Source organism: Salvelinus namaycush, chromosome 34 (assembly GCF_016432855.1).
Source record: "Salvelinus namaycush isolate Seneca chromosome 34, SaNama_1.0, whole genome shotgun sequence".
Classification (NCBI taxonomy): Eukaryota; Metazoa; Chordata; class Actinopteri; order Salmoniformes; family Salmonidae; genus Salvelinus; species Salvelinus namaycush.
Window position 1 is genome coordinate 1,685,828 of NC_052340.1, and position 14,272 is coordinate 1,700,099.

At 41.2% G+C, this 14,272-nt stretch overlaps 1 protein-coding gene across 1 annotated transcript in view; it reads left to right on the forward strand.

Annotated features, from left to right (window-relative positions):
- Window positions 1-2,880: 2,880 nt before the first annotated feature.
- Window positions 2,881-14,272, forward strand: part of LOC120028844 (diacylglycerol kinase delta-like) — an 84,926-nt gene continuing 73,534 nt past the window's right edge. Inside the window, exon 1 of the mRNA XM_038974089.1 lies at window positions 2,881-3,019. Within this exon, the coding sequence (XP_038830017.1) occupies window positions 2,885-3,019 (135 nt within the window). The 5' untranslated portion in view covers window positions 2,881-2,884. The remainder of the gene's footprint in view (window positions 3,020-14,272) is intronic.

The following is a 14,272-nucleotide window of genomic DNA, read 5'->3' on the forward strand; positions in this document are numbered from 1 at the left end:
CTGGAGCGACGAACTGCCCTTGCTGTCTCTGCCTGGCTGGCTCCCCTCTCTCCACTGTGATTCTCTGCCTCTGACCCTATTACGGGGGCTGAGTCCCTGGCTTACTAGTGCTCTTCCATGCCGTCCCTGTGAGGGGTGCATCACTTGAGTGGGTTGAGTCACAGACATAATCTTCCTGTCTGTTTTTGCGCCCCCCTCTTGCTCGTGCGGTGGAGGAGATCTTCATGGGCTATACTCAGCCTTGTCTCAGATTAGTAAATTGGTGGTCTGTTGATATCCCTCTAGTGATGTGGGGGCTGTGCTTTGGCAAAGTGGGTGGGGTTATATCCTGCCTGGTTGGCCCTGTCCGGGGGTATCGTTGGACAGGGCAACAGTGTCCCTCGACCCACCCGTCTCAGTCTCCAGTATCTATGCTGCAATAGTCTCTGTGCCGGGGGGCTAGGGTCAGTCTGTTATATCTGGTGTAATTCTCCTGTCTTATCTGGTGTCCTGTGTGAATTTTAGTATTCTCCCTCTAATTCTCTCTCTCTCCCTCTCTCCCTTCCCTCCCAGAGGACATAAGCCCTAAGATCATGCCTCAGGACTACCTGGCCTGAGGATTCCTGGCTGTCCCCAGTCCACCTGGTCATGCTGCTGCTCTAGTTTCAACTGTTCTGCTTGCGGCAATGGAACCCTGACCTGTTCACCGGACCTGCTGTCTACCGAACCTGCTGTCTTGACCTCTGAATGCTCGGCTATGAAAAGCCAAATGACATTTACTCCAGGTACCGACCTGTTGCACCCACTACAACCACTGTGATTATTATTTGACCCTGCTGGTCATCTATGAACGTTTGAACATCTCAAAAAACAATCGGCCTTAAGAGAAAGGAGCGAGGGAGAGAGAGGGAAGGCTGTCACACTGAAGCTTTTAGGAGCTGTGCTCTTCAGCTGGGGCCCAGTTTTCAAACTCTTCCTCTCTTTTCCCACTTCATACTCTGGAACCAGAGACCACTTCATTCACGCTGGCTCCATAATGAGTTGAAGACACCTGGGAAACTCGAACCCTACAAACAATGGGACGACAAACAAAAGGCATTTTGTAACCTGAACACCTACACCCAGTGAGTGACCTTGTTTCTCACACCATGATGTACACTTTGTTTAATGGCCTTCCGTCTGCATTGTACATGTCAGCATTGAGAATTACTAATGACTGCTCCCCGGTGCCCTGCATTCCCTATGAGGAAATTATTGATGTATAAAGGATGTGATTCATTCAACCGCCACTGCTCCTCGGTTACATTTTTATTGCTGACCAGTGTCATTGATTATCCCATATGTAACAGTTTGACCTATAAAAGTTTAATAAATTATTATTTACTTGAGAGAAGGCTAAATATCATCCATTCTGCACTTCTTCTATATGCTTTATTGAAACTATCCTCACGTTCAGTATAGTTGCCTGGTTGGGCTCACTCGCATGGGTAAGCCATAATACTCTGGAGAGTTGTACAGGTCAGTGGAAAGATAGACTTTTGTTTACTCCCACTGAGACATATCCCACTGGGCACAAACTGGTTGAATCAATGTTGTTTGCACATCATTTCAACAACAAAAATTAGTGGAAAAATTATTGGATTTGTAAAAAGTCAACAACGTAAAATAATTCGGTGACTTTTAACCTAAATCATGGTTCAAAGTTTTGTTGATTTCACTCGGAATTCATGTTAGTTGACAACTCCATCAAGTGTCAATCAAAACTAGACGTTGAACTGGTGGCAGTGCCCAGTGGATCTGAGACCTCTAAAAATGTTCACCATAAAGCATTCCATGCATCATCGCATTTTCAGACTTTTGTAAGATAGCTTATTATTCGTAATGTGATGAGTAAATTGGACAGTCATAATTTAACTCAATTACTGTTTGCAAAAAAGACTGTTCAATGGCTGAGCGCTTACACTCTTAGAAAAAAGGGTTCCAAAAGGGTTCTGTCGCTGTCCCCATAGGAGAACCCTTTTTGGTTCAAGATCAAACTATTTTGGGTTCTATGCTGAACCCTCTGTGGAAAGGGTTCTACGTGGAATCGAAAAAGGGTTCTACCTGGAACCAAAATGGGTTATTTAAAGGGTTCTCCTATGGTCCCCAATGTGTTTAGAAAAGGCAACATGTTGTGCAAAGAAAAAAGAAAGGTATCTGATATAGCCTATAGCTTAGGTCTACTCTATGCTATACACTCTTAGAAATAAAGGTGCTATCTAGAACCAAAAAGTGTTCTTCAGCTGTCCCCTTTATGGTAGATAGCACCTTTTTTCTAAGAGTCTATAGCACAGAGTATAGCGTAGAGTTCGTTCAATTAAGTTGAGCATTTTGATTGCCTAACTAAAAGACAGATTAGAGTATTTTCATTGTATTCTCTTTACAGCAATAGCCTTTTGCTTTCCAAACTATGTTTTTACCACGATTGTATTTTGAAATATTGCGATATGCAATATATTTCCACTGACCGGAGCAAAAATGTTGTGCTATCCAGGAGCACAAGTACAGGACATCAATAAGCTGCTCCCAAACATTTCAAACCAGCATCAGGAAATTGAGTCTATCATAATTCATGTGGGATTCAATTACATTATGAAGTGCAGCTCAGAACAGATTAAGATTAATTTGAAAGAACTGATTGGGTCACTAATTGACACCAACTTCATACAAGCTCAACTTTCCTTCTCCTCGCAGCCTCTCCTCGAATACCTGTGACCCTTTTCCAAAAGAAGGCGAGAGAGGAACAGGAGGATGCATTGAGTTCACATTGGTGCTGCTTTGCCCTGTCTTGACCACAAGGGGGTGCTAATTCCTCTTGACTCCACCTTCCAATCATTGTATATATCATTCCCTGGGGGCGAACGATATGGCGGTGGCAGTCCGAGTCGAGGCCACGGCAAGATGCCTGGATGAATCTTCGGATAGTGAACCAGAGCAGGAACATGGATCTCCGCAGAAATTAATACGCAAAGTTTCCACATCGGGTCAGATACGAAGCAAGGTAACCTGTAATTGCATTGGTAACATTGCAATTCAAAGCTGACCATACTTTTCGGTAGCTGTTCTCTCCATCCGCTATGCTAATTTTCTAGCTTTGGGAGGCCAGATGGGAAACACCGCTCTTTCCTGTCTCTCTCCATCCGCGAGATGGCGAGTAGGGTCCCCGGACAGGTCTCGCTTGCGATAGCTGGAAGGAACTATAATAGCTCGAGCTCTCGATATCAGTAACGTTACTGTACTATCATCAGCACCACACCTAACGGTATCATTACTGGGTGTTGATAAATCGTAACGTTAGCTAACCTTCACCAAAACCTTAATCTATTTTAATTTAAAATATATTAAATCCGTGGATTACTGCTGCTAAATAGCTCCATATGTGAATGGCCAGCTGTTTCATAGCAATATGATACTCCTCGATTCTGTTGGCTAGCTCTAGCTAGTTTTTGCTTCTAACTACTATCGCAATTGATTCATTCAGCATCTCGTTTGATATTCATAACAAGCAATACGTTTTCAGGAGCACTTATCTGCCAACAAATATGTTGTAATTTACAATATTGTACAATGGAGACAGGCAATGTTTTGGCTAATGCTTTTCCTTTCAAGAGTGATTTCACATATAGGCCCCTTTTTAAAATAACCGATTTCAGTCCTCTTTAAAGTGAACTCTGAGAAGAAAAAAATAAACTAAATAACAGTTGTCGTTGTATTCACACTGCCCTTGCCTTTGAAAGAGGACTCAACTCTTTTGCCACTTCACTTCACCTATTTTGTGTGCCGAGTCCTATTTGCGTTCACATTGCTGTATTTAGAAAGAAAGGAACCAATATATTCTCTGGGTTTATACAAAGCGCAGGACGAGCCATTCCAACAGAATGTGTTTTCAGTTGGCTGGCAGCAACCTGGTCTCAGAGCATTTCGTATTATTCTGTACGTAAATCCGTTAGCTAGACTAGGATTTAGGGTTAAGTTTAGGAGTTAGGTTAAAGGGTTACGTTTTGGTTAGGGGAAGGGTTAGCTTAATGGGTTGCAGTTAGGGGACGGGTTTGCTAAGTTGCAAAGTAGCTAAAACGTAGTAAGTCGTTAATTAGCTAATTAGTTAAAAAGCTAAAGTTGTCTGTGATGAGATTCAAGCTCGCAACCTTTGAGTTGCTGGACGTTCGTGTTATGTAAGCATACCAAACACAACATATCATACTAATTTGCATGTCCTGGATTTACATTTACTATGTTACGTCTATGACACCAGGCGCGACAGCTGGATATACCTACTTACATTTTGGAAGCTAACAGATTTGAGTTAAAAGATGACACATTAATTGTAGTCAGAAAATATGATTAACATGTCAATATTATTGGTAACAGCATAAATAGCAGAAGAATAATTGCAGATGAAATAACCCACTGGGCACAGACGTTAATTCAACGTCTATTCAATGTAATTTCATTGAAATGTGGAAACAACGTTGAATCAACCAGTGTGTGCCCAGTGGGAATGCAGTAATTCAACCTAGACTCTGAGCATTTCGTATTATTCTTCACCTAAATCCAAGCTGCTCCATTTATTATGCTATGTTATGTTTCGTATGGTATGTATTAATTTGGGAATGTCCATCATCCATTTGTTATGATGTGTTAAGAATTCCATTTCGTTGTGGATAGCTGGCTAACATTAGCTAGGCTAGGGATTAGGGTTCAAGTCCTGTAAAATTGTATTTGTCACATGCCGAATACAACAACCTTACCGTGAAATGCTTACTTACGAGCCCTTAACCAACAATGCATAATAATGCTAAACGAAAAAATAGTAACACAATAAAAAGGAATAACGAGGCTATATAGAAGGGGTACCGGTACAATGTGTAGGGCTACGGGGTAGTCAAGGTAATATCTACATGTAGGTAGGGGTAACATGACTATGCATAGATAATAAACATAGAGTAGCAGCAGCGTACAGTGCATTCAGAAAGTATTCAGACTATGGTTGCACATTTTGGGGAATATTCAGAGGTGGAAACATCCCATGGGAATATTTGGGAATTAACAGAAATATATGCAAATTAATATTAATAACATTTAAAAGTAGATGTTTTTTGCATTGGATATATTTACCATATCATATGGAGACAGAAACATAAACCCTTTACCTTATCATAAGTAGACATAATTGCAAATTATTAAATCCTTCCAATAGAAAAAAAACCAAAACGATTTAGTTACGAACTTGAATGAAATGAGTTGACTCTTCACATGGGAGGATTTCACTGAACAACAAAAGAAAGGGAATATTGAATGATTCCCAATGATCCATCGCATTTCCCAAAAACGTTTTCAACATCTATAAAATGATAGTCTAGAAACTAAAGCTTTGGTTGTCTTCCTCTCAGGCCTCCATGTCTTCTCCCTGGACCTCAATGTCCACCTCTTGAACATCAGACTCTGAGGCCTCATCTTCACTGTCACTTTCCAACCTTGTTGAGGATGCCTCGTTGTCAGGCTCAAAAAGCCTAAAATTTGCCCAGATGGCCACCAATTTTTCAACCCTTGTATTGGTCAGCCTGTTGCGTGCTTTGGTGTGTGTGTTCCCAAACAAGAACCAGTTGCGCTCTGAGGCGGCTGATGTTGGTGGGATTTGGAGGATGATGGAGGCAACAGGGGAAAGAGCCTCAGATCCACAAAGTCCCTTCCACCAGGTGGCTGATGAGATATGTTGGCACGACTGCCATATTGCATCACCATCCCAAAGCCCTTGCTTGGATGTGTACTTCGCCAGACTGCCAAGAACTTTGCCCTCATCCAGGCCAAGGTGGCGAGACAAGGTAGTGATGACCTTGTTAATCTCTGCACCAGACAGGATGCTCTTGCCAGCATACTTGGGGTCCAACATGTACGCTGCGGCGCTGCGGCGTGTATTGACTTCAGGCAGAAGTCTTCACGGTTTTTGATGTATTTCAGAACTGCAGTTTCCTCTGCTTTGCGCAACAGTGAAGTGGGCAGGGCAGTACAGATTTCTTCTCTTACATCTGCAAGCGGAATCTGAACACCAGACAGAATGGTCTCCCTGCTGGGCAGCTTCAATGTGGTGCTCTTATTCTTCTCACTTGGCTTGGTGAGGTAGATTGGTGCTTGATGATCCTTCATATACAGTTGAAGTCGGAAGTTTACATACACTTAGATTGGAGTCATTAAAACTCGTTTTTCAACCACTCCACAAATTTCTTGTTAACAAACTATAGTTTTGGCAAGTCGGTTAGGACATCTACTTTGTGCATGACACAAGTCATTTATCCAACAATTGTTTACAGACCGATTATTTCACTTATTTCACTTATAATTCACTTAATCACAATTCCAGTGGGTCAGAAGTTTACATACACTAAGTTGACTGTGCCTTTAAACAGCTTGGAAAATTCCAGAAAATTATGTCATGGCTTTAGAAGCTTCTGATAGGCTAATTGACATCATTTCAATTGAAGGTGTACCTGTGGATGTATTGCAAGGCCTACCTTCAAACTCAGTGCCTCTTTGCTTGACATCATGGGAAAATCAAAAGAAATCAGCCAAGACCTCAGAAAAAAATTGTAGACCTCCACAAGTCTGGTTCATCCTTGGGAGCAATTTCCAAACGCCTGAAGGTACCATGTTCATCTGTACAAACAATAGTACGCAAGTATAAACATAAAAAAGCCAGACTACGGTTTGCAACTGCACATGGGGACAAAGATTGTACTTTTTGGAGAAATGTCCTCTGGTCTGATGAAACAAAAATAGAACTGTTTGGCCATAATCACCATCGTTATGTTTGGAGGAAAAAGGAGAAAGCTTGCAAGCCGAAGAATACCATCCCAACCGCGAAACACGGGGGTGGCAGCATCATGTTGTGGCGATGCTTTGCTGCAGGAAGGACTGGTGCGCTTCACAAAATAGATGGCATCATGTGGGAGGAACATTATGTGGATATATTGAAACAACATCTCAAGACATCAGTCAGGAAGTTAAAGCTTGGTCGAAAATGGGTCTTCCAAATGGACACTGACCCCAAGCATACTTCCAAAGTTGTGGCAAAATAGCTTAAGGACAACAAAGTCAAGGTATTGGAGTGGCCATCACAAAGCCCTGACCTCAATCCTATATAAAATGTGTGGGCAGAACTGAAAAAGTGTGTGTGAGCAAGGAGGCCTACAAGCCTGACTCAGTTACACCAGCTCTGTCAGGAGGAATGGGCCAAAATTCACCCAACTTATTGTGGGAAGCTTGTGGAAGGCTACCTGAAACGTTTGATCCAAGTATGTAAACTTCTGACCCACTGGGAATGTGATGAAAGAAATAAAAGCTGAAATAAATCATTCTCTCTACAATTATTCTGACATTTCACATTCTTAAAATAAAGTGGTGATCCTAACTGGCCTAAGACAGGGAATTGTTACTAGGATTAAATGTCAGGAATTGTGAAAAACTGAGTTTAAATGTATTTGGCGAAGGTGTATGTAAACATACGACTTCAACTGTACCTAACCATTTCCTTTGCTCTCTTGTAGATTGTATCCATTGTTTTCAGTGCCATGATGTCCTTGAGGAGCAGATTCAATGCGTGAGCAGCACAGCCTATGGGTGTGATGTGAGGGTAGGACTCCTCCACTTTAGACCAAGAAGCCTTCTTGTTCGCAGCGTTGTCTGTCCCCAGTGCAAATACCTTCTGTGGTCCAAGGTCATTGATGACTGCCTTCAGCTCATCTGCAATTTAGAGACCGGTGTGTCTGTTGTCCCTTGTGTATGTGCTCTTGTAGAATATTGCTTGAGGGGTTGAGATGATGTAGTTAATTATTCCTTGCCCATGAACATTCAACCACCCATCAGAGATGATTGCAACAGTCTGCTTTCTCTATGATTTGCTTGACCTTCACTGGAATTCTGTTGAACTCTGCATCCAGCAAATGAGTAGATAAAGCATGTCTGGTTGGAGGGGTGTATGCTGGGCGAAGAACATTCAGAAATCTTTACCAATACACATTGCCTGTGCGCATCAGAGTTGAACCAGTTGCATACACAGCTCGAGCAAGACATTCATCAGCATTTTTCTGACTACGTTCCTCCATTGAGTCAAAAAAACGTCTGATTCCAGTAGGACCATGAGCTGTTGCTATCGATAAAGTGTCTGATTCATAATTTTTACCTCGAATAGAAGTAGAGAGACTTTTGTCAGAGATTGCGTTGTGAGCGCTGAGGGAACTTTATGCACTTGGCCAGATGATTCTTCATCTTTGTTGTGTTCTTCACATATGATTTGGCACAATTTTTGCAAATGTAGCTTCCTTCTACAATAGCTGCAGAGAAATGTCTCCACACATCAGACGTGGCATTTTCCTGTCAAGATTAGAGGTTGACCGATTAATCGGAATGGCCGGTTAATTAGGGCCGATTTCAAGTTTTCATAACAAACCTTTATTTAACTAGGCAAGTCAGTTAACCTCACTAGGGTATATGACGCTACCTCGTCAACAGCCAGTGAAACTGCAGGGCGCCAAATTCAAAACAACAGAAATCCCATAATTAAAATTCCTCAAACATACAAGTATTTTACACCATTTTAAAGATACACTTGTTGTAAATCCAGCCACAGTGTCCGATTTCAAAAAGGCTTTACGACGAAAGCACACCAAACGATTATGTTAGGTCACAGAAAACACAGCCATTTTTCCAGCCAAAGAGAGGAGTCACAAAAAGCAGAAATAGAGAAAATGAATCACTAACCTTTGATGATCTTCATCAGATGACACTCAGGACTTCATGTTACACAATACATGTATGTTTTGTTCTGTAAAGTTCATATTTATATCCAAAAATCTCAGTTTAGTTTGGCGCGTTATGTTCAGAAGTTTTGCAGAGAGCCACATCAATTTACAGAAATACTCATAATAAACATTGCTAAAAGATACAACTGTTATGCATGGAATTTTAGATGCACTTCTCCTTAATGCAACCACTGTGTCAGATAAAAAATAAAAAAAACTTTACGAAAAAGCACACCATGCAATAATCTGAGTACAGCGCTCAGACACAAAACCAAGCCATACAGATATCCGCCATGTTGTGTAGTCAACAGAAGTCAGAAATAGCATTATAAATATTCACTTACCTTTGATGATCTTCATCAGAATGCACTCCCAGGAATCCCAGTTCCACAATAAATGTTTGATTTGTTCGATAAAGTCCATCATTTATGTCCAAATACCTCCTTTTTGTTCGCGCGTTTAGCCCAGTAATCAAAATTCATGAGGCGCAATCACTAGGTGCAGACAAATAGTTCCGTTACAGTCCGTAGAAACATGTCAAACGATATATAGAATCAATCTTTAGGATGTTTTTAACATAAATCTTCAATAATGTTCCAACCGGAGAATTCCTTTCTCTTTTAGAATTGCAATGGAACGCAAGCTATCTCTCACGTGAACAGCTCATGGCACTCTGGGAGAGACCTTACTCAATCCCCTCTCATTCGCCCCCACTTCACAGTAGAAGCCTCAAACAAGGTTCTAAAGACTGTTGACATCTAGTGGAAGCCTTAGGAAGTGCAATATGACCCCATAGACACTGTATATTCGATAGGCAATGAGTTGAAAAACTACAAACCTCAGATTTCCCACTTCCTGGTTGGATTTTTTTCTCAGGTTTTTGCCTGCCATATGAGTTCTGTTATGCTCACAGACATCATTCAAACAGTTTTAGAAACTTCAGAGTGTTTTCTATCCAAATCTACTAATTATATGCGTATTCTAGCCTTTATGGCTGAGTAGCAGGCAGGTTAATTTGGGCACGCTTTTCATCCAAAATTCCGAATGCTGCCCCCTACCCTCGTGAAGTTCAGAACACATACTTATTTTCAATGACGGCCTAGGAACGGTGGGTTAACTACCTTGTTCAGGGGCAGAACGACAGATTTTTACCTTGCCAGCTCGGGGATTCAATCTTGCAACCTTACAGTTAACTAGTCCAACGCTCTAACCACCTGCTTTACATTGCACTCCACGAGGAGCCTGCCTGTTACGCGAATGCAGTAAGAGGCCAAGGTAAGTTGCTAGCTAGCATTAAACGTATCTTATAAAAAACAATCAATCAATCATAATCACTAGTTAACTACACATGGTTGATGATATTACTAGTTTATCTAGCGTGTCCTGTGTTGCATATAATCGATGCGGTGCGCATTCGCGAAACAGGACTGTCGTTGCTCCAACGTGTACCTAACCATAAACATCAATGCCTTTCTTTAAAATCAATACACAGAAGTACATATTTTTAAACCTGCATATTTAGCTAAAATAAATCCATGTTAGCAGGCAATATTAACCAGGTGAAATTGTGTCACTTCTCTTGCGTTCATTGCACGCAGAGTCAGGGTATATGCAACAGTTTGGGCCGCCTGGCTTGTTGCGAACTAATTTGCCAGATTTTTACGTAATTATGACATAACATTGAAGGTTGTGCAATGTAACAGGAATATTTAGACTTATGGATGCCACCCGTTAGATAAAATACGGAACGGTTCCGTATTTCACTGAAAGAATAAACGTTTTGTTTTCGAGATAATCGTTTCCGGATTTGACCATATTAATGACCTAAGGCTTGTATTTCTGTGTGTTATTATGTTATAATTAAGTCTATGATTTGATAGAGCAGTCTGACTGAGCGATGGTAGGCCTTTAGCCAGCAGCTCGTCGCTGTGCTTCAAGCATTGCGTTGTTTATGACTTCAAGCCTATCAACTCCCAAGATTAGGCTGGTGTAACTGATGTGAAATGGCTAGCTAGTTAGCAGGGTGCGCGCTAATAGCGTTTCAATCGGTGACGTCACTCGCTCTGAGACTTGGAGTAGTTGTTCCCCTTGCTCTGCAAGGGCCGCGGCATTTGTGGAGCGATGGGTAACGATGCTTCGAGGGTGGCTGTTGTCGATTTGTTCCTGGTTCGAGCCCAGGTAGGGGCGAGGAGAGGGACGGAAGCTCTACTGTCACACTGGCAATACTAAAGTGCCTATAAGAACATCCAATAGTCAAAGGTATATGAAATACAAATGGTGTAGAGAGAAATAGTCCTATAATTCCTATAATAACTACAACCTAAAACTTCTTACCTGGGAATATTGAAGACTCATGTTAATTCTACTTGGTACTCATCCCGGATCCGGGAGCACCCTCATCAGTAAAAAAGCTGACTAGCATAGCCTAGCATAGCGCCACAAGTAAATACTAGCATCTAAATATCATGAAATCACAAGTCCAAGACACCAGATGAAAGATACACATCTTGTGAATCCAGCCATCATTTCCGATTTTTAAAATGTTTTACAGCGAAAACACAATATGTATTTCTATTAGCTAACCACGATAGCAAAAGACCCAACCGCATATTTTCACAATTTTTTTACTGCATAGGTAGCTATCACAAATTCGACCAAATAAAGATATAAATAGTCACTAACCAAGAAACAACTTCATCAGATGACAGTCTTATAACAGATTTATTGTATAGCATATGTTTTGTTCGAAAAATGTGCATATTTCAGGTATAAATCATAGTTTTACATTGCAGCCACCATCACAAGTCTCACCAAAGCAGCTAGAATAACTACAGAAACCAACGTGAAATACCTAAATACTCATCGTAAAACATTTATGAAAAATACACGGTGTACAGCAAATGAAAGACAAACATCTTGTGAATCCAGCCAATATTTCAGATTTTTTAAGTGTTTTACAGCGAAAACACAATATAGCATTATATTAGCTTACTACAATAGCCTACCACACAACCGCATTCATTCAAGGCACGTTAGCGATAGCGAATAAACCAGCAAAAGATATTCATTTTTTCACTAACCTTCTCAAACTTCATCAGATGACAGTCCTATAACATCATATTACACAATACATATATGGTTTGTTCGAAAATGTGCATATTTAGCGGTACAATTCGTGGTTGAACAATGTGAATACGTAGCCAAACTGCACAAAATTATCCGGATATATTTCTGACACTCACATCATCTAATCAAATAACTAATCATATACTTTACTAAAAAATACAGGTTGGACAGCAAATGAAAGATACACTAGTTCTTAATGCAACCGCTGTGTTAGATTTAAAAAAAAATAACCTTAGTACAACATACAGCTTACGTTATAGCGAGACAGCGTCCAAAATCAGCGCCCAAAATGCGACGACACATTTTCGACAGAAATAGGAAATAAAAGGAACCACCAGCTTTCATATGTTCTCATTTTCTGAGCAAGGAACTTAAATGTTAGCTTTTACATGGCACATATTGCACTTTTACTTTCTTCTCCAACTCTTTGTTTTTGCATTATTTAAACCAAATTGAACATGTTTCATTATTTATTTGAGGCTAAATTGATTTATTGATGTATGCTAATTCACCTGTTCCCATACGTTTCATTTTAAAATATTTATCTTACAAAAAGGAGTTGCCTAATCTAATTGCTTAACTATTTATCTGTACATGGAATTGTATTTCGTTTTTTTCTTACTCATTTTTTCTAATCTTGACGAGAGGTCGACCGATTATGATTTTTCAACGCCGATACCGATACCGATTATTGGAGGATCAAAAAAAGCCGATACCAATTAAATCGGATGATTTTTTAAAATTTATTTGTAATAATGACAATTACAACAATACTGAATGAACACTTATTTTAACTTAAAATTACAAGTATTGTTGTAATTGTCATTATTATAAATACCAATTAAATCGGACGATTTTTTAAATGTATCGGCTTTTTTTGATCCTCCAATAATCGGTATGGGTATCGGCGTTGAAAAATCATAATCGGTCGACCTCTCGTCAAGATTAGAAAAATGAGTAAGAAAAAACCCAAATACAATTCCATGTACAGATAAATAGTTAAGCAATTAGATTAGGCAACTCCTTTTTGTAAGATAAATATTTTAAAATGAAACGTATGGGAACAGGTGAATTAGCAGGCTCAAGCAATCTAAAACCCACATGGTTGCAAAAACTAACTAGCAGAAATTGTTAACAAGTTAGAAATAATTTAAACACGCTTTGCTGTAGGCTATTATTTACTAGTTAACAAAAAATCATGTATGTCATAAACTGAGACATAAACGGAACAAGTTCCACAGACATGTGACTAACAGAAATGGAATAATGTGTGCCTGAACAAAGAGCAGGTCAAAATCAAAAGTAACAGTCGGTATCTGGTGTGGCCACCATCTGCATTAAGTACTGCAGTGCATCTCCTCCTCATGGACTGCACCAGATTTGCCAGTTCTTGCTGTGAGATATTACCCCACTCTTCCACCAAGGCACCTGCAAGTTTCCAGACATTTCTGGGGTGAATGGCCTGCCCTCCAAATCCAACAGGTCCCAGACGTGCTCAATGGGATTGAGATCCGAGCTCTTCGCTGGCCATGGCAGAACACTGACATTCTTGTCTTGCAGGAAATCACGCACAGAACGAGCAGTATGGCTGGTGGCATTGTCATGCTGGAGAGTCATGTCAGGATGAGCCTGCAGGAAGGGTACCACATGAGGGAGGAGGATGTCTTCCCTATAACGCACAGCGTTGAGATTGCCTGCAATGACAACAAGCTCAGTCCGATGACGCTGTGACACACCGCCCCAGACCATGACGGACCCTCCACCTCCAAATCGATCCTGCTCCAGAGTACAGGCCTCGGTGTAACGCTAATTCCTTCGACGATAAACGCGAATCCGCTATCACCCCTGGTGAGACAAAACCGCGACTCGTCAGTGAAGAGCACTTTTTGCCAGTCCTGTCTGGTCCAGCGATGGTGGGTTTGTGCCCGTAGGCGACATTGTTGCCGGTGACGTCTGGTGAGGACCTGCCTTACAACAGGCCTACAAGCCATCAGTCCATTCTCTCTTAGCCTATTGCGGACAATCTGAGCACTGATGGAGGGATTGTGCGTTCCTGGTGTAACTCGGGCAGTTGTTGTTGCCATCCTGTACCTGTCCCGAAGGTGTGATGTTCGGATGTACCGATCCTGTGCAGGTGTTGTTACACATGGTCTGCCACTGCGAGGACGATCAGCTGTCCGTCCTGTCTCCCTGTAGCACTGTCTTCAGCGTCTCACAGTACGGACATTTCAATTTATTACCCTGGCCACATCTGCAGTCCTCATGCCTCCTTGCAGCATGCCTAAGGCAAGTTTCCCGCAGATGAGCAGGGACCCTTGGCATCTTTCTTTTGG